General features: G+C 34.0%; 3 protein-coding genes across 3 annotated transcripts; all 3 read right to left on the minus strand.

Annotated features, from left to right (window-relative positions):
• Positions 1-2,647: 2,647 nt before the first annotated feature.
• LOC145584145 (serine/threonine-protein kinase WNK8-like) lies at positions 2,648-3,916 on the minus strand. Its single transcript, XM_081641059.1, has one exon. It carries the CDS (start codon positions 3,914-3,916, stop codon positions 2,648-2,650), a length of 1,269 nt encoding a protein of 422 aa, XP_081497185.1.
• A 1,230-nt stretch (positions 3,917-5,146) lies between these two features.
• On the minus strand, positions 5,147-9,799 carry LOC145585155 (peroxidase 12-like). Its single transcript, XM_081641886.1, has 3 exons — positions 9,464-9,799; positions 8,333-8,527; positions 5,147-6,144 (listed from the first exon to the last, which is right to left on the minus strand). The coding sequence occupies exons 1-3, from the start codon at positions 9,701-9,703 to the stop codon at positions 5,524-5,526; spliced, it is 1,056 nt and encodes a 351-aa protein (XP_081498012.1). The 5' UTR covers positions 9,704-9,799; the 3' UTR covers positions 5,147-5,523.
• Positions 9,800-13,606: 3,807 nt separating this feature from the next.
• Positions 13,607-14,863, minus strand: LOC145584146 (uncharacterized). The gene is made up of 3 exons (XM_081641060.1): positions 14,729-14,863; positions 14,035-14,282; positions 13,607-13,799 (listed from the first exon to the last, which is right to left on the minus strand). Exons 1-3 carry the CDS (start codon positions 14,861-14,863, stop codon positions 13,607-13,609), a joined length of 576 nt encoding a protein of 191 aa, XP_081497186.1.
• Between the last annotated feature and the right edge of the window lie 7,003 nt (positions 14,864-21,866).

The following is a 21,866-nucleotide window of genomic DNA, read 5'->3' on the forward strand; positions in this document are numbered from 1 at the left end:
TTACTAATGCACAGTGTATTATTACTACAAGGTACACACTAAAACTGCTTTGCGTATTTCTTTGTTTGCTTAGCTCAAATTGAGTTTAAACAATAATACTTATGTAATAGTCCTTCAATGTGTTTTAAGTTGATTGGCTAGTAGAGATGTCACAATACATTAGATTTAGTAGCTGCAAACCATGATGACAGCTTCCTGATGCCTCTTCTTCAAATATCCTTGGACCTTCCGTCTTGCTGAAATTCTGTTATGAGTTGTTTCACATTCTCATAAACCATGATGACAGCTTCCTGATGCCTCTTCTTCTATTATCCTTGGACCTTCCGTCTTGCTGGAATTCTGTTATGAGTTGTTTCACATTCTCATAAACCAGCGTGACTTCAGCAGACAAGTCGAATTCTACAGCAATGTTCTCCATGATATCAGGAATTGTATCAAATCCGAGTAAGAACTCAAATTGTATCGTTCAAACCAAATCATCGCGAATCATCCTCAAAGTAATAGAAATCAATGCATCCTCTGACATTATCCCCTGTAACCTGAATTTTTTTATCTCTACTGTCAAATTCCTTCAGTACTTCTGTACGCTGCAGCAGTAGTCCAGCCACCTGATCTCGCACAGTTTCTCTGAGGGTCTGATTACCTGCAGCACTACTGGTACTAGCAGTCGATGTTTCAGTAAATATTTCATGAACTTCTGTGTTTCAGTGTCCTCCACTCCGGATAGCGCAAAATCCGCAAATGAGTCCAAACTACCCCGATTGTCTCTCATTCTTGGATGGACTAGCCAATTGAAGTTATTACCGTTTAGTAATTTCGCATTCGCCATCTCTGCTGCGCAGTAAATCCCAAACAAATATATGTCAGTACTATATGTTGTTCTCTCTGATTCATATCTAATTGCGCATCCCAAGTCTCCTAGTTTAATCAAACCGTGTTACCATTAACAAATATGTTATCACACTTAATATCACGGTGAATAACAGGCGGATTTCGAGTATGAAGATAATGTAACGCGCTTAGAATCTGTCTACACCAATTCTTGATCAACGTCGTATTACCAACAAGATTATGTTTGTTGATGTACTCTTTCAAGTTCCCTGAAGAACAATACTCAATAATCATGTTGACGACTTTCTTGCGATCATCAATCCAATAATCGTAGCATTTCGTTACGTTTTCGTGGTCTAACAACTTCAATAGTTCAGCTTCTGCATATTCTCCTGACTCTTTCGTAGCCCGTCCTAATTTTATCTTACTCCAAGCTATTTCAATACCCTTAACCTCATCAAACCCCAAGTAAACTTTTTTAGAGGAGCCTTTTCCTAGGCGTCTCTTGTACCTTACGAGTTTTTTATCCTCGTTTTCCTCCACAACCCTCCACTTGTTTGCCCGCGATGAACTCGAAGCTGCCATTGTTACGAATTTTGTATGTATTGATTAGAAATGATAGAACAGAACAAAAGAAAAGAAAGAAGATTTTTGATGATTTTTATGGATAAAAAATGAAGGGATATTGTATAGTTTTGATGAAGAAAACATAATACGTATTAGAAATGAATTGACGAAATATTTATATGTAGAAAAGTTGTGGTAGTTATTAAGTTGTTAGTTTTATAGGGGAAATCAGTTAAGTCGGTTATTAAGATCAAGGAACAGAAAATGGGTTTTCTTGATGTTTATATTATAGTTAAATATATATCTTTAATTTGCTTTTTAATTAATAAAAATCTTAACTTTAATTTAAGATATTTCTAATAATTAAAAGTCACTGGCTCACAACAATGTGTAATCTCGAATGAATGGTGTAACAAAATAACTAAATAAATCAAGTAGGATGATAAAATCTTTCATTCCCATATGACTCCCTGTGCCTGTTCTTTCCAATTTGAATGTACAAGTTTGCAAATGTTGACCATAAATATTGTTAGTTTCTTATTAGTGAATAATAAAACAATTGAAAACTAATAAATTATTCATCAAAACGAATAAAATAAGACCCGACATAACTATATATTATGTCTTATATATTGACCATAATTTAGAAGATTCTCCTAACTTATGAATAGTGTCAAAATAACAAATGAAAAGAACATTTGAGGACGGAAGGAGTATTAATTTAAGAATTATAAATTAAAATTTGTTAGTTTTTTTTACTAATCTTGATTAATAATTTATTAATGTCTCACTTTTAATTTTCTTAAAATATAGGGGCTGGTGTATATGTTGTTACTCTCTTAAGAAAAAGCATTAATAATTCTGTACAAAGAATCATACAATTACAAACAAAACATTAATCATAGTACTAAAAGTAATAATTATATTGTAAAGGAAAGCTTTTGTTACACAATATATGCTTGTAAAGAATTAAAAACAAATTAAGTACTAGTACTTAACTACAAATTAACTAGCTAACTCACTCACATAATGTTCTGTTTTCCAAATCAAACACTTACAAATTGAAAGACACTTAATCGACAAATTAAAGAAAGCAAAACAAAGGTAGCTAGACCTAAAGTCGAGCAATCGTAAACACTTAAGACTCAACTAAGACTCAAAGCATCTCTAACATGCCTAAAATTATAGTCACCTTTAGTACACTAACATAAAAGAAAACCATTGAATAGTCTATTTTTGTACTAAAGAATCAAATTGATCTGGGTTTAGTGCAGCATAACCATTTTGACAGCTTCCATTTCCTGTTGTTACTTCTTCTATTATCCTCAGATCTTCCGTCTTGCGTCTGCTCTGTGTTACTGTGATGAGGTTCATGCAGAAATTCTGTTATGAGTTGTTCCATATTCTCTGAAACCAGCGCGATTACTTCAGCAGACGAGTCAAATTCTACTGCAATATCCTCCATGATATCAGAAACTGTATCAACTCCAAGCAAGAACTCAAAATTCATCGTTGTAACCGTATCAATGCCATCAGTAATAATCCTCAGAGTAATAGAAATCGATACATCCTCTGACATTATCCCCTGTAACCTGAATTTCTTATCTCCACTGTCAAATTCCTTCAGTACTTCTGCAGGCGGCTGCAGTAGTTCAGCCACCTGATCTCGAACAGATTCTCCCAGATTCAGATTACCAGCAGCATTACTAGTACTAGCAGTCGATGTTCCAGTAACATCGACTGCAAGAAATGAGTCATCTAAAAGTTCCAATGCCGTGGTTCTTGGAGCAGGAGAGAGACACTTAGTACAAAACCACTTAATTTCTTCATTTTCCACCCCGGCTAGCACAGACGACTTGTAAGCCATCGGATCACCGCGGCCAAATACCATGTCACCCAACCTGACCTCACCGCGTAGTAATCTTCTCCTATCCGTCATCTCTGCTACTGTAGCCCCAAACTTCTTTATGTCTTCTATAACCCTTAGTTGATTATACTCCTTTGCGATTCCGAAGTCTCCTAGTTTTATCGTGCCCGTGCTACCATTAACAAATATGTTAGCACACTTAACATCAAGGTGACAAACAGGCTGATTACGAGTATGAATATAATGTAACGCGCTTATAATCTGTCTACACCAATTCTTGATCAACGCGGTATTAGCAACAAGATCATGTTTCAAAATGTAGTCTCTCAAGTCCCCTGAAGGACAATACTCTGTAATCATGTTCACGACTTTATTGGGTTTATCTAACCAATGATCGTAGCATTTAATTATGTTTTCGTGTTCTAATGACATCGATAATTCAGCTTCAGCACATATCTTAGACTTCTTTATTTCCCGTGTAAATGGTATCTTACTCCAAGCAATTTCAATGCCTTTAACCTCATCGAACCCCAAATAAACTCTTTTGAAGGAGCCGCTTCCTAAGGGTTTGTCGGACCTTGCGAATATTCTTTGCTCTTCTCTTTCTTCTCTTTCCACAATCCTCCATTCGATTGAACTCGAAGATGCCATTACTAATTTAGTACGTAGTAATAAGAAATGACAGAACAGAATGAATGAATGAAAGAAAGAAGCTAAGGTTTGTGATGATTTTAATGGATGAAAAATGAAGGGATATATAATTTTGAAGAAGAAACTAAATAATAGGAATGGATTGATGAAATATTTATAGTGGTAGTTAGTTATAAAGTTGTTAATTTTGCAGGGGGAAATCAGTTAAGTCGGTTATCAAGATCAAGAAACATAAATGGGTTTTCCTGATTTTTATATTGTAACTAAATATCTTTATTTATCAAAAAAAAAAAAAAAAAAAAAAAAAAAAAATTAATTTTAATTTAAGATATTTTCTTGGAAATTAATAATAAATAAAAATGACTAGCTCTAACCGTAAGAGATATATGTAATCTCGAATGAATACTGAAACAAAATAAATTGATGTTGCTAATCAATTTACTCCCATATAATTACTTTGGAATTCAAAATTAACATGTGTTGCTAATCTTGATTAATTAATAATTGATGTTTACACTTTTCATTAGCTTCTTAGTTCTTGATTTTAGGACGGGTGCATATGAGATATGCACCATTGTTACTCTCTATTTCGAAATGTATTAACAATGCTTATTATTCCGTATTAATAAAGATCTACCTTATTTTTACTCTAGCATAAATTGAACGATTGTGATGGATAAGTATTACGAAGTATAAGTCTATAACACAGCCTTACTAAATTTCATGTAATAACAGGTTCTAGGCCTTCTAGCAGATGCATTATGTACTAAACGTAAAGGTGATCATGGACCGGGATGGGCTTTGAATTGCCAAAAAATAAAGACCCATTTTGGGCCAAGCCTTCGATTCGGGCCCAACTTCACTCCAAAAAAGTCGTGTCCAAACCACTTATTTCAGGTCAAAATCGGATCATACCAAAATTTTAACTAAAAATGGTTGATAAATGTTATACAAAGTATAGAATTAAAAAGAAATAAAGGGCATACTGATAAATCTAATAATTGAGAAACAGAGTCATCTACAACGAAATCAAGGAATGCTACATTGCTACAAGTGCAACGAAAGCAAGCTGGGCACGCATTTATAAGAATTATTACAACAGAATTTAATTTCATGTGAATGCTAAATATGGGTATGGGTTGGGCCGTGTTCCATGTAAGCATACGTGCCGTATCAGCATGTCTCTTGTTCAAGTGGCCCATGTCTAGAGTGGCCATAGGATACAACTCATACAAGAAAAGGTTATATCATAAAAAGGGTTGCAGCTTGCTAGACAATGTCTAGCATTAGTAATTTTGTAAGTGTAACGTTTTTTCGGCCTAGTGATTTTGTCCATAAGATCAACCCATGGCCAAAATATGAAGGTGTTGACAACAAATTCAAAAGGCCATAAGCTCATATAGCATCATATTACATGAAGCGAGGATGGTTACAATGCAACTGAACATATAAGTCAACATGTAACCAATACCTTTCATATGGTCGTACTAAGCACAGCTTATTCTATTACATAATACACACCGAGAAGGTCGATCAGTGGATGATGAAACACACAAAACGTACAAACTCAACTTTAAACTCCCAACGTTACATTATTTTGATGGTCTTTAGTACTGAGCCGATCGTCCTTGTTGCTCATCACCTACAATAGACCAAGAGCTCATACTGTTACCATTCCTCGCGGAGCAATTTGCACGAATCTCCCCTTGTGATCCGGTCAGTACGCCAAGTTGGCCCATCTTAACCATACCATCTATGAACTTTTCAAAGAACAATGTTTGGTTAACGGCAAAGCTTTGGACTATACTCTTGGTCCTTGAATCGGTATATAAATCTTGATCAGACGTAAACAAGCCTTGACGATTCATAAGGTCAACGAAGTACTTGTTGTCGAAAATGTTAGGAGTACGAAGGTCCAAATTGGTAGTGTTTGTAGTGTTTGAAGCAGGGCATGTGAGCTTAAGGTTATTAGCGAAAGTTTTATCCATGTTCGGGTCTTGCTGGGGGTAAAGTCGGTTGGTGAACGACGTACAATGACCGATCCCAATGGTGTGACCACCCGAGAGGGCGACTAGATCGGTTGCGGTGAAGTTTTTGGAGGTAAATAAGTTGAGATTTTGAGTAGTGTTGAAAGTTGGTGGTGGTAGATTGGCTAATGTAACGTTTGATGTTGCAAAATTTTGACTGTCTCTTCTTCCTAAGGGTATGTTATAGTATGGTCCACCTGACTGCAAAATAACATACCAAATAGTAAGAATATAATTCATGAAAAGTGCACACATAAAATGAAAATAATCAAATTAAATTAATGTTAGGAAGGGCTAGGAATGCCAAGTATGTGTTAATTTCCTTAGTATACATAATATACTCCCTCCGTCTCAAAAATATAACTTAAATAATTGCTATATATTTTTTTTATTTATCATTTCAAATACATGTTTAAAAGACAAATGAATTTCTACTTGGGGACTAAGAGAACCATTCGTATAATTTTCACCTAATCATGCCTCATTTTAATTAATTTGTGCATCTTTCTTTTGCTTCAATGATACTCCTCTATCCTTTAATTTTTGCCCCATTTCACTTTTTGGTCTTCAATATACATCTTGATATGATTTATTTCTATTTTCATACGTGTAAAAATTATAAAAACCAAAATTTAATAAAAAAATAATAAAAAAAAAATACAATGAGATGTATCTTATCCAATAAGATTCACATGACTATATTATCTCTTATAGCAGATTGATTAAAGTATTTTACGAGCAAATATTTTAGAGTTTAATCCAAATTTTTACCATTTTTACAATGGGGCATAAATATTGGAACTGAGGGAGTAGTACATAAGCATATGAGGTCTTTCATCGATTTGAACCCAAAAGATCCTCTTTTAATATGTCCTAGTCAACTACTATGTGTTATACATAAGTCAATTAATTTCCCTGGCTGAAAAAAAATATATACCTGTAATCTTTACAAAGTATTCCAATTGACATTAATATCATTATAGCCAATATAGATTTATTGTACATAAACATGAAATATATGAACATATAATTATAATTTGGTCAACGTTGGGTCATGTTACAAAATTGATATAAACTCTGTATAATAAATAGGAATTTTTTTTAAATAACCACCCGGAAATATACCTTGTATTGAAATAACCACCCGTTTTTTTCGAAATTAAAAAATACCATCCATTAATGTCAAAACCAGTAAATTTCACCACCCTTTTCCAATTCCGGCCAATTTTTTTACTAGTTCGGCCAGTTTTCCGATTTAGGGGCCCACAAAATTATAAAAAAACCTAAACCCACCCCTACCACCTCTGGAAGGCGGCAACTCTGCCACCTCCGGCACCCCTCCTCTTCCCCGTTTCCATTTTTGACATCCGTTTCCTTCCCCGTACCTGTTCCTGCAATCTCCTCCACTCCTCAATCTCACCACCACCTTCACAATCACCATAACCCATCTCTTCTATAGTTTTATCTATAGTCACCAACTCACCAATGTCAACCCATATCTCAAGAATAATCAGCAACTCTCTAAATCTCCTCCTCTTCCTAGCTCTTCTTCAATCAATTACAAACTCACTCAACAATCTTATCAAACCAACAAATCAAAACCCTAAAAAACGGAAAATAAAACTAAAAAACAAATTGAACAGTGCAACCTTGGAATGAGCAGAGGAAGCGGCGACGTAGGGGTTTCGTGAGGAAACGACGATGTTGGTAGGGGTATTTGAGGAAGCGACAAAGTGGGTGGGGTTCGGTGGTGAAATGGCGATGTGGGTAGGGGTTAGGGGTGGGGGCTAGGTGGGGTTTCTCGAGCAAGGGTTGGGGCTTGGTGAGGTTCGCCGGTAGGAGTGGTGGTTGGTTGGGGTGAGGGTGGTGCGGCAGGTGGTTGATTTGGGTGGGGTGGCAGGAGATGGCGGAGCTGCCAGGGGGCTGGGGTTAAGGGGATTTTTTTAATTTCTTTTTTGAGCAATTATGTGGTGACACATGTATCCTAAGTCGGAAAACTAGCCGGAATTGAAGAAGGATGGTGAAATTTACTGGTTTTGACATTAATGGGTGGTCTTTTTTAATTTTGAAAAAATCGGGTGGTAAATTCAATACAAGATATATATTGGGGTGGTTATTTACAAAAAAATCCTAATAAATATGCTACTATAATACATAGTGTTTATTTATGTGCAATTGCAAGGTTCAATTTAGTCAATCTAAAACAATGACATTTTCATAAAAATTTCTACTTATTATCAATCAATGTACTTCACTTCTCGTCGGGTTCTCGATCTACAGTGCAACTAGCCAGTACGCCAACTACTCCTTAAGACCTTATGGACCACAAACATAAATATACCATAAATGTTAGTTTAGAAATAATAAAGGATTGGATAAGAGATCATACCAATAATATGGATTCCCGAGCGGCAAGAGCAGTGATATCAGCGCATGACACAACTTGGCCACATTGGTCTTGAATTAGAGCTTGTATATCATTGATAATCTTAAATGCTGCCTGCCTCAGTGTTAAGTTAGGAATTGCACTTTTCTCGCTTGGACCACTTGTTGATCCATCTAGCAATACTGAAGCATCACATCCCTTACAAACGTAGTACATATATAAACACGATTATTAGTATTTGATCATAAATTTCAAGGAAATTGTGGATCCAAGGGAGTCATCTACGTAGCATAAAATTTTTAAGACAAAGACTATACTCCTTTCGATTTCTATCTATCTACCTAGTTATTGTCCATATGGTCATACATAGAAGACTTTTATCAATTATTGTACTGTATTAACTAAACATAAGAAAAATAAAATAATTTTTATGAAGGACAGTGTCTAGGATCATGTTAATTAGCTAGATTTAATTTGTCTCAAAGTATTTTTTATAAAATCTTAACATTGATGATTTTTATTACTATGTACTCAAAAATATTAATGGCTAGATAAGTACAAGTAAATAAAATAAAAAGATGGGATAAGCAATTAGAAGATAAATAAGTAGTACGGACTACGGAATACTAAGTAGCAAGTAACTTTCACTAGTAGTACACTCTATCTAGCACCACAACTTAAATTTCCAGATAGAGTAGTCGTCTTAGATTCGCATACACCACACTAACCGTGTAGGGCCTTATTATTGTTGAATATTTCTCAATGTATATTTACAAAATATTAATTTATTTCAATATATATTTACAAAATATTAATTTTAAGTGTAACATTAAACATATAATTGTGTGATTAAGGTTTTGTGTTGACAAGTACTCCTATGAAATTGTAACTAGTTTTTATGCCCGGGTGATTCCCCGAGTTAATGCATTAATTTTATGTTGTGAAGTTGTGGATTCAAATCTTGTATAATACATATTTTTAAGTACATGAAATGAAAACTCGATTAATGGAAGAAGGCACCACATGACATGTAGGCTTACTCATGAACATATAGTATAAATTCTTTTTCTTACACTTGTTAAAAAACAAAGAAAATATAGTATATACATGTAAAATACATATTGAAAAATATACCTGAACAAAGCAATCATGAAAGTGAAGTCGAAGCAACCCCGCGGCTTGAGTAGTATCATTCTCAAGAACTTGAAGAAGATGAATCCTAACAATGGATTCCAAATTAGGGCAACTAGTTGAATAAAATGTGTATGAAAGGCCAGGAACAACAGGTACACTGCTTTGCTGACCCTTAGAAATTATAACTAGAAAAGATGAAACTATGATTAAAAATAGAACCAAATTATTTGATGAACCCATTTTTCTCAAGCTCAAAATTAATAAGCTTATCTCTCAAGTGTACGTGTTTTTAATGTGAGATTTTTCCGCTGCAATAAAGGACAATTTAAAGGAGGGAACAAACTAATAAAGCAGGTAGCAAAATAAATTTATTTCATGAAAAATTATTAAGTCTTTTTTAAAAGGGTTAGTTGAATAATAGATCGTTGTCAGAATTGAATAGTGTAATATTTTTGTTATTTTCCACATGGATGACTTGCTGCCTAGTATTCCGTGTTTTCAATTTTTCCATTCAAATAATTTGGTTAGATATTCATATTCTACTTGTGGTTGGCTCAAGCTTGAAATATATATCTCCTTGTCGATTTTAGGCATTTTCGCACACATTTATATTCTACCAAAGGATTACTTAAGACAATAATCAACGGTCTTTAGAGGTGTCAATTCCGATATTTGGATTGGATTCGATGAGGTCGAATGGTCGGGTTTATTTTTAAACCTGAGTCATGCTAAATTATCCATGCGATATAAAATTTAAATTGGATATTTTTTTAATTGCTCGGTTTCGGATCAGGTCTAGATGGAATTTAACACCTCTAATTGTCTTCAAATTCTCCCTCCAGTTTTTAATGTACACATCAGCTTGACTTATTATTCGAATATCATTTTTTTTTTTAATTGATCTTTAATAAAAATAAAAATGTATAGTCAACAATTAGCTAGACATTTTATTTGTGAATGAAGGAAGTAATTTAAAATTTAAAACTTACTTTACAAAAAAAAAAAAAAAAAAAGTGTGTGTTTTAATTATCCAGAATCCATCACTCAATGTAAGAAAAAATGTACAAGTAAATTCAATCTTTAATCGTAGATGTACTCCATATCATACTTTAATATATCTATCCAAAATCCAATTGTTAGTTCTATGTGGTGTGTCTCTACACAATTTTGGCACAAGTTTAAAATAAATGACAAAAATTTCGATTTAATCTGCAAACACGACTTTCTAATCTGATTTGAAACGACAAATAAAGCCAGTATGTCCCGAGTTTGAAGTGACTTGATCCATCAAAAATCATTTTGGACCCAAAATGCACCACTCAATTTGACCACTCTACTTATACTACACAACCTCTTGTATATTTATCCCTAGCAATATTTCAATATTTACTAATTATAATGTTGGTTTTAGATCTACTTTCTTACAAGTTATAAATACTACGTATTAAGCAACTTGATGTATGGAATAAAATGAAAATCTATTACCATCACTAAATACAATCAGATTTTATATAATTTATAGTATAATCATATCTTTCTATATATTGGTTTAAAATATATGGTTCATATCACTATATAATTGTGTGAATTCCTCATATTTTGTCGACTTTTGTAGTGATAAATATATTAAAATTCAAACAACTAACAATTAACAACTTTAGATTTGGTTTGTAATCTTGGATATTAGTTTTGTCGTTCGCATATTGTTGTAGTAGGAAGGAAAAATTAATCAATTAAAAATATTGACACACATGTTACTTCGCTTGAAAAAGTAAACTTTCATTGACATTTTAAAAAGTTAAATAAAGGACGGATTAGCCCATGTCATGTAACGTTGGTTAGCGGAAATAAGCAAATAATAACCACTATGCATTCACATTATAGTACGAGTACTAGTTTTTGTCTCAGACAATAAATAAACTATCAGCCACATCAATACGAGAGAAGTGATCGAGAACCTAATTACTTAGGACTCAATGTTCGTAAAAAATGTAATATTTTCTCTGTTTTGTAATAATCGTAACACTAGGTGTTGCATAAGTTTAATAAAAATTATAGGGTGTGGATTAAAAGTGAACTATATAACATAAAGTACAATTAGTGGAGATAAATTTAATTGTTAGTAAGAGAGAGATAAAAAAAAAATGTAGGAGAGAGATTATAATAGATTAGTAGTAGATCCTTACCAAATAAGGTAGTGTTGCAATTATTATAAAATAAAGGAAATTTTGTCTAAAACCACCCGCCAAATACTGGTTTTTGTCAAAAACTACCCACTTAAAAAAATGTTGCCTAAGACCACCTAAATACAAATTTTTGTTGAGTAAGACCACCTGGCTCAACTTTCCGCCTTTGACCTTAAACTCCGGCGTTGACTCAAATCAGGGCACGTGACCCCCCTCCCCCCTTTTTTTCCTCTTGAATTTTCTGGCTATTAACGACTACCACTGCCCACACCACCAGCCTCCACCCCACACTACCAGCCCCACCTCAGAACCACCAGCTTACCCAACCACACACTACCACCATTCCAAAAGTTAATGCCAAAAACCAAAATTAACCCATTAAAACTAAGATTAGCTCAAAAAAATGAAAATCAACCCCAAAAAAATCGAAAATTAACCCAAGAAACGAAAATAAGCCTATAAATATGAAAATTAACACAACAAAATCGAAAAATACCACACAAAAAAAATGTTAATAAATTGATTGAGACAAGTACAACATGTCTTTGATTTCATTAAAGTATTGGTGAAGTTTAATTCTGATCTAGATGTTTTTAAGTCAAGACTAATCTTGAGATCTATAATTGATCTAATCTAGGTGTTACACTAAGTAATAGTCAAGTCAATATATTTATCATCCACTGGATACATGCTTAGTAATAAACTGAATTTGATTTAGCTAGTCATGTTCATCAATTTGATTTACTCCGTTTTTTTTAAAGATACACAACAAGCTAAGCTTATTAACTAATACTCTCAATTAAAAATGCTTCTCTGTGAAGGTTTTTTTATATTTTGTGTAAAAATGAACTTCATTAATTAGTTAACTAGATTAGCCCTCGTATGGTGGGGGAATATTAGAATCCATGATTGAGCTTGAGGAGATGCATTAACTTTAATTTTAGGTTAAGTGACCATGGATTTGAAGTTCTAGGGCAGAGTCTTAGAATATGTTCATTGCATTGGTTTCAATTCCTTAGTGTTTGGGCAGAAATTGCAAAAGAGTTTTTGTTGGGGATCGTTTTAGCAAGGTTAGAGTGCTAGGTAATCTGTCCCACAAAATACATGCAATGCAAAATTATCATAATAAAAAAATTAAAAAAAAAATTAAAAAAAATTATTTAGTGGCTTTTTCGTAAATAATTAAAAAACTTTTTACGAGTATTAAAAGTGAGCCCACATATAATATGTTGATTTATTTACTAAAATATTATTATATCTCAGTTTTTTGTTGTTTTATTTACGGAAATAATACCATCAGATAAACGATTTTTGTTTATCACAATGATAAAATGGGGCTTCCTTATCAGTCCCACCACATTTTTTTTTTTAAAATTTTTTTTGCAAACAAGGAATATCCCAAATCTATTTCCAACAAAGAATTGGTGATGTAGCATGTTAACAAAAGTCGAAGTGACAAGAAGGTCACTGGTTTAAACCTCATCCATCCTAGCCTCCTTTTAAGTAGAATCATTCATAAGTCTCAACCATCACATTTATCTTTTGGATAAATTAGTCTCACTCTATTTTCATAGTGTTTGCTCTATAATATTATTAGCTCCAAGCAAGCGGATGTGTACTTCAAGTTTACAATTATAGAGGAAACTTTAATTTTAGAGAGAAAGCTAGAAGCTAAATAGAATAAGAGATATTTTTGTATTGATTGTGTAAGGAAAAATGAATGAATACTTAATCCTATGGTAATAAACAGCTTTTATACTAAATACAAAACCTTCTAGAAACTACTCTTCATAACAGAATTCTATTATGATGCTATAACAACTTTTGCTAACATGTACAAAAGCAAAACATAATGAGTAACATAATTCTTCATTCTGTTTCTAGAAGTTTAGCTGAAGTAAGAAACGAGTTGAGTTGGCATATTGACTTGAATAATCTTCAACACACCCCACCCCCCTCATGGTGGAGTTGGTTGAACTGTAGGATCAAACAACCCCAACTTGGACAAAAGCTCTTTGGACTGATAAGCTAGCAACGCTTTAGTAAAGACATAAGCAAGCTGGGACTTTTTAGGCAAATATGTCAACTGAATCAGACCTTCTAATACTTTTTCCTTTGTGAAGTTGCAGTAGATCTTAATATGTTTTGTCCTATCATGAAAACACATGAAGCTTGACTATGTATAATGCAGATTGATTGTCAAAGTGAAGTGTGACAGGACTTAAACCTATTACACCCATTTCTTCCAATAACTTGATAACCCAAACAATCTCAGAAGAGGCTGCTGCCATAAACCTATATTCTAATTCACTAGAAGATTTAGAAACTATGGTTTGTTTCTTCGATTTCTAGCATATAGGTGACTTGCCAAAGAGAAAAATATACCTAGTAATAGATCTTCTGGAATCTGAACAGGCTCCCCAATCTGAATCAGAAAAGGCTTGGAGTGCCAAAGAATCTGAAGCCTGTAAAAGAATACCCTGACCTTGAGTACTAGCTAAGTACCTCAAAGTATGCTGTAAAGCATCCATATCAGAAGTTTTAGGAGCTTGCAAAAATTGACTTAGACTTTGAACTGTAAAATCTAAGTCAGGTCTTGTATTAGTAAGACAGTTTAGCTTCCCAATAAACCTCTGCAATTACATTGGATCACCATCTATAGATAAGAGTTTCAGATGTTGAGGCAGAGGGGTAGAAGCTTTTCTTGTGAGATCAAATTAAAAGGAGACTCAGCTAGTAACTCCATTGTAAACTTTAGCTGATCAAAATAGTACCTTCTGCAACATATCCAACTTTAATTCTCAGAAAGTAAGTAAGAATTCCGATCCCGGGTCTTTGATACTAAACTTATCATCAAGATGTTGCTTGAACTTATCAATTGTAGGAAGACGAGTTCTTATGATGATAATGTCATTGACATAAACTGCTGCAAGTGTAATTTCAGACCCATCTTACATGATGAACAAGCTGTGATCATACTTTGACTGAAAGAAACCCAGAAAGACCAGTTCATGAACAAGCTTGGCAAACCATTTCCTAGATGCTTGTTTCAAGCCATACAAGGGTTTCTCGAGCTTACAAAATTTGTTGTCCGGATTTGCAATCCTATGTAAACTTTTTCACTTAAATCTCCATGTAAAAAGGCATTATTAACATCTATTTGGAATATATGCCAATGTTTACTAGCAGCAAGAAAACATCTAACTGTTCCCATTTTCACAACTGGAGAAAAGGTTTCTTCATAATCTACCCAATATTTCTGATTATATCCTTTTGCAACAAGCCTAGCTTTGTATCTTTTAATATTCCATCTTTCTTCAATTTAATTTTGTATACCCATTTGAAACCAATAGCTTTCTTTCCTTTTGGAAAATCAACAAGCTAAGTTCCCAAGTGCCATGGTTTTTTATACGTATCCAAGACAGGGGGTGTGTACTTACCACGGGAGACAGATCCACAATGCAACACTTGAATGGCCTAGTCACCTGCAAAACAACAAACCTCCAGTGCGCCAGAGATTTGCCTTTGACGATCAAGTTAGTGACCGAAAAAGGATTTTAGAAAGAGAAAGTCACTACTAGAAATAGGCTGATTTCCGACGGACTGGTTCCGACGGACACGAAATTCCATCGGAAACATTAAAAATTCCACAATCCGTCGGAAATTTACGACATAATATAAATCCGTCGGAATATATGGGCTTTCCGATGAAATATTCCGTCGGAAATTTTATTTTCCGTCAGAACATAATAAAAAAATAGAAACCCTAAATCCCCTTTTCTTATCCGCCTCCCTTCCCCTCTTCTCCTTCTCTCTCATCATTTTTCCCCCTTCTCCTTCTCTGTCTTTCCCTCTTATTTGCTCTCTCCTTCTCCTTCCCTCTCTTCTTTTCTTTCCTCTTCTCTTTTTCACTTCTCTTTCTCGTCTCTTTCTTCTCCTCTCTTTCCTCTCCTTTTCTATTCTCTTTTGTTTTTCGGCGGTTTGAGGGTGGTGTAGTTGCGGCATGGTGGTCGATTTCGCTTTAGGGATGGTGTTAAACAAATTAAGGGTTTTTTAAGGTCAAATTCGACCATGAAAACACTAGATCTAGTGTTTTCATGGTCAAATTTGGCCTTATTAAACTAAATTCAAGGTTAAATTCGAAGCCAATTCAAGTTTTCAAGTATGTATTTGTGTTTTTAATTTTTTTTTTTTTAATTTTAATTTTTGGCTTTCACGGTGGTGAATGTGGTGTGTTTTGTGTTGTGTGTGTGTGTGTTTTTTTTTTTAAATTTGGCTTTAATTGCTGTGGTGGGTGGTGGTGGGTATGTTTTCTTTTTTTTCTTTTTTTGGGTTTGCCGGCGAAAAGGTGGAAGTCGTGGTGGTGGTGGATGGGTAGGGATCTGGTGGATGGTTAGGGTTTGGGGTGGGTGGGGATCTGGGTGTGGGAGGGTTTTCGGGGCTACTAGGTTAGGGTTTGGGGTTGGGTGGGGATCTGGGTGTTGGAGGGTTTTTCGGGGCTACTGGGTTCGGGTTTAGTGGTGGGGCTACTGGGTATTGCAGTTAGGTGGGAAAAGGGTGGAAAACGGCTGGGGTTTGGGCAGAGGCGGTTGAACGTGGTGGTGAGTTGTGGTGTGGGTGACTTTTTTTTTTGGTAGAAGTTTCCGACGGAAATTCCGTCGCAATTTTCTGACGGATTTATATTCTGTCGTAATTTTTCGACGGACTTTTTCTGAGCCGGAAAATCTCTTCCAACACATAAATTCCGCCGGAAAAGTGTTTCCGACGACGGTTTCTGTCGGAAAACGCTCTTTTTCTAGTAGTGAGTAGAAAGAAGGGAGAATATTTTTGGGAGTCATTGCACTTGGAGGATTCATTGTATCCCAACTGATGTAAATGATCAGTATTTATGGTGCATTGGGACATGTGCCTTTTAGGTTATTTAACCTCGGTAGATTGGCTTCCCACCGTTTTACAGTTTCTAGGGTTTTGGATCGAACAATTAAATTAAAAAAAATTACAACAACAAAATATAAATCGAACAATATCAATCAATATAATCGAAAAATTACAACATACAATCAAAAAAAAATTACAATATAAATCAATACTAGTATAATCGAACAATTACAACATATAAATCAAAAAAAAAAAATATTACAATATATATTAAAAAAAAAAAAATTACAACATCAAAATAAAAAAAAACCCCATACAACATCTAAATCAATAATCCTGCATCTTCAATCTTCGATTTAACATCTAAATAAATATACCTGCATCAATTAAAACAAAAAAAATAAATCTATTAAAATAAATAAGCTGCGAAAAAAATAAAAATATAAAACCCAGAACACTATGCATGCACCCATAAATCGACTAAAATCAGTTAAAAAACCCACAAAAAAACCCACAAAAATAAAAAATACCCAAAAATTAGTTAAAAACCCAAAAAATAACCCAGAAATTGATTTTCAAGAACTTCGAAAAAAATAAAAAAAATCGATTAAAATCAAAAATTAAACCCAGAAAAATTAAACCCAAAATTAAACCCAGAAAAATCGATTAAAATCAAATTAAAAATTGAATTAAAATCCAAAATCGATTAATTAAACCCAGAAAAATCAATTAATTAAACCCAGAAAAATCCAAAAATCGATTAAAATCTTCGTGGTGTTATTGTTGCGGTGGTGGCCTTTGTGGTCTTGGTGGTGGTCTTGGTGCTCTTAAAGGAGAAGGAGACGAGAAGGAGATCGAAGGAGAAGAACAGGAAGGAGAAGGAGATGAGATCGAAGAGAGAGAAGGAGACGAGAATAGAGAAGAGAGAGAAGGAGAGAGAAAGAGAGGAGAGCGGCTGAGGAGAGGAGAGGAGAGAGTTAGGGTTAGGGGATTATAAAGGGTGGCGGTTTTTTTTTTTTTTTTTTAGCCTTCAGTTCAAAACCGGTGGGATTAATATTTTCCCCACCGGTTTGGTTTGAACCGGTGGCAATACCCTTCCCTCATTTTTTCTCCCAGTTTTCCCCACCGGTTTTTAAAAACCGGTGGGCATTACTTGGTGGCAATCTTCTTTTTTCACCTAGTGACTGGATCATTGACCGCTGAGCTTAGGGACACGTGTCGCAGTAGCATTATTGGTCCACATGTCATGGATATTTTTACCCTAAACAATTTTCTTTTACATTGCTTCAACCCAATTACTGTCAGTTATAGCTTCTGCATAAGAAGTGGCTTCTTGAATATGTGAAATGTAAGAGAGGAGAGCTTTATGTGGAGTAGAGTACTCGGAATAACAAACTAGATTACACCAATGATTAGTAATGATGATGTTACAAACATAATCATCATGCCAAAAGGGTTTTCTATGGGGGTCTAGTGGCCTGTTCACTTAGGTCAAAAATAGTATCTCGAGAATCGGAGTGAACTATAGTATTAGAAACTATAACAGGAGGAGGAGGAGGAGAAGAAGAAGAAGAAGAAGAAGAAGAAGAAGAAGAACTGAGAGGAGTAGTAGGAAAAGAAGAATCAATGTGAATTTGGGAAGAAAGAAAGTGTTCTAAATGTGATGTACAATCATTATGAAACTGATCATGGGTTTGAGAAGGGAGAAAAATGTCATATAAAAATATGTTGGTTTGAAGAATGTGTTTTATTATAAATGTGAAAGGAAAAGTGTCTTTCATTGGAAAACAACATTTCTTGATATTATAAATTTGTTATTACTTTCAAGTATCAACACCTTGTAACCTTGATATTATAAATTAGCTCTAGGATCAAGCTTAAGTATTTACATAGCAAAGGCACCCAAATACTCTCAAGTGTTCCAAACCAGCAGACTCCTTAAACACTCTTTCATAAGGTATCTCATTATTAATGGCCCTTAAAGGCATTCTATTAATGAGATAAACTGCACAAAGGACACAATCTCCCCAGAATTTCGCAGATAATGCTAAGGAGTCTCTAAAAGGTCTTTATGCTTCCTTTCTACAACACCATTTTGTTGTGGTGTATCACTACAACTAGTGTAGTGAAAAATGCCTTGAGACAACAATAACTACTTCATTTCACCTTCTCCCAACTCCTTAGCATTATCAAAGTCAGATCATAAATGTTTCACTACAGTATATGATGCTAAGTTGTGGCATCTAAGATTAGGCTACATGTCTCACTACTACAAAAAATAATGGAATAGAGAACGGTTGAAATAGGCCTTATAGAATGCCTCAGAGGCATTCTTCTGCTAAGCGATGTGTAAAGTTTACGTACAGAACGGGTATAAGAGGCGTTCTATATGTAAGGGAAAAGAGAACGGGTACAAGAGGTGTTCTATATGCAAAAAATAACCGTTCTCTTTCCTGTTTTATATGCTTATAACAAATGAATAAAAGAGAACGGTTAGCAAAGATAACCGTTCTCTTTAATATTTTTTTTAAAATAAAAAATAAAATAATAATTTTGCGTCATGAAAGTTGCATGTATACTATTTCGTAATCTACATCATCAATCAATAAATGAAATTGAATTGCAATTGTAAAAGTCAAAGTCAGACGCCAAATTAATTAAAACAAACTTTATTATAATTACATCTCAAGTACATATTGATACAATTCTCTAACCTAACTTAATAATTATCAATGTGCAATCAACTTCAGAAGAACAACAACTTGATTTTCCCTTGAAATTCGAAACCACTTAATAATCTAATTCAACCGCAGCGGCACTTCCACCAACTTGAACCACCAGCGACGCTTCAACACCAACCTGAACTACCATCAGCACTTCCACCAACCTCAACCACCGCAACACCTCCACCGATAGTGCACGCAAATAGTGAAGGCGCAACAAACACCCATAAACCAAAGATGAAAAATCATAATTTAATCCAAATCATAACATAAAATCAATTGATAAAAGTTATAGATCTATAATTAATAATTGAGAATTAAACAAGCTACCTCTATAATGTTAAACACCAATCAACCCGCAATAACTTATGACCATAAACAGAGCAAAACAGAGATTCAATGGCTTGATCTTTCGCACGTCGCATTGTATCGAAGTTGGGGGTTGAAAACAAGGCTAGTTGTAAACAGAGGAAGAAGACGACGGATTTTTCGCACACCGCATTTTTTGTAACATTGAGAATTGATCTTTCGCACACCACATTTTTTGTAACATCAGCAGCGATGCTCAGAGTCTAATCGGGCGTCAGCTTGGAGTTTTTAGAACACTAAGGGATGAAGGTAGAAGAGAAAGGAGTTAGAGTTTCATAGGAGGAAAGAATTGAGAGAAGAGGAAAAGAAGAGGGGAAGTTATGAAGGAGAATAAGTGTATGACGACTATCTTAAGAGGAAAGAGGAGTTAGGGTTAGAATTTTGGGCCTTTTGGTATGTTAGATTTTTCTTTTTTTTTTTAAAAAAAATAATGTTAAACATATAGAATGGTTAATTAGGAAGGGAGATCTATATTGTGAGTGTAAAATCTTGGATATATCAAATAGACGGTTAACTAAGAAATGCGTTCTATATAATAAAATCACAATTTAATAAAAATAATAAAATAAATCATATAGAACCGTTAACTTATATAGGCGTTCTATATAATCCTAGACATCGCCTATCTAAGTTAACCATTTTGTATCTTGCGCTTCTTATTCTAGATTTTGTAGTAGTGTTTACTTTAGAATGCTTGTTTGTAATGTTGTATAAACCGCTCTATAATTTACCAAGAAGCATTGGAGTCTCTCTCACAGTATGACCTTGAATGAAGCATTCATTATGAGTAAAGTAAACTCTGCAATTCATATCCTTACACAACTTGTGGATTGAAATCAAGTTAAACTTGAATTCAGGTACATGTAGGACATTTCTCAAGTTAATATCATTGTTCAATCTAACTGATCCAACATGTTTCACTACTACTTTTCTCCCATCAAAAATAGTTATAGTGCAATTAGGATTGTTTACTAGCTTAAAATCTTCAAACCATCCCAAGTTACAACATATATGATCAACCATGGAAGTAAAGCCAAATCTATCGTTCCTCCAAATCCTTCCAAACATTTTCAGTTGACTTAAAGAAGAACACACTCTTAGCAATAGTAGGATCTAGATTAACAAGAATCCAAGACAACACCAAATCATTGCACCTCTCCCAACTTCCCAAGCCACATATTATGCTGGTTCTGTATCAACATCAAGCTTCGAAATTGTTCTGGTAACAAAACCTAGCTTCTTCTTAGCTTAAAGATTAATCATCATAAACCTCTTCCAATCACGATAATTCTCACCTTTGAACTTAAATGATACTAACTTTGCAGAATTAGCATAAGAAGGATTAATATAATACTTGCTTGAAAGATCTTGGTTCTAAGGGAAAACAACCCTCTCAGAATTTCCAGCCATTTTCAAAAGATTTACTTAGGAAGAATTCGAAGAAAAACTGACAAAAAAAAGTTGAACAAATCAATCAACTACTAACAACTTCAATCCAAAAAAAAGATCCACAAATACTACAATAAAAAAACTAATCCATAATCGATCAAATGACCAAATAACAATCAACAACTCTTTCAGAAAATTCAAGTGACTTTCTCAGTAATGAAAAGAAAAACTCGATGAGCAAAAAAACATATCACACCTGAGTGAAACAGCAAAATCTAAGGCAAGAAGATGAGCTAAACAATCGGATTCACCTTCTTTAGCAAGTCACAAACAAATTCAGAAGCTCTGATACCATGTTGATTTTTTATTTTCGGTAGAAATTTTAGAGAAAACTTTTAGAGATAAAGCTAGAAGCTAAATAGAACAAGAGGTATTTTTGTATTGATTGTGTAAGGAAAAATGAATGAATACTTAATCCTATGTTAATAAAAACAACTTTTATACTAAATACAAAACCTTCTAGAAACTACGTATCATAACAGAATTCTGTTATGGTGCTATAACAACTTTTGTTTACATGTACAAAAGTAAAACCGAATGAATAACATAATTTTTCATTCTATTTCTTGAACTTTATATAGCTGATGTAAGAAACAAGCTGAGCTAGCAGACTTGAATAATCTTCAACATATTCAAATATTTTTATATCTGTCATAGATGACATAAGTTTACAAGTATGTATTTTATTTTCCTTTCCCTTTTCATTTAATGTCGAGCACTCCCCCACCGAATGATCTAATGTATAATTCATATAAGGGATAGTACACAAGTAACACAACCATACAATGTATTACGATG

The sequence above is a fragment of the Chenopodium album genome, chromosome 16 (assembly GCF_948465745.1).
Source record: "Chenopodium album chromosome 16, dcCheAlbu1.1, whole genome shotgun sequence".
In the NCBI taxonomy this organism is placed as follows: domain Eukaryota; kingdom Viridiplantae; phylum Streptophyta; class Magnoliopsida; order Caryophyllales; family Amaranthaceae; genus Chenopodium; species Chenopodium album.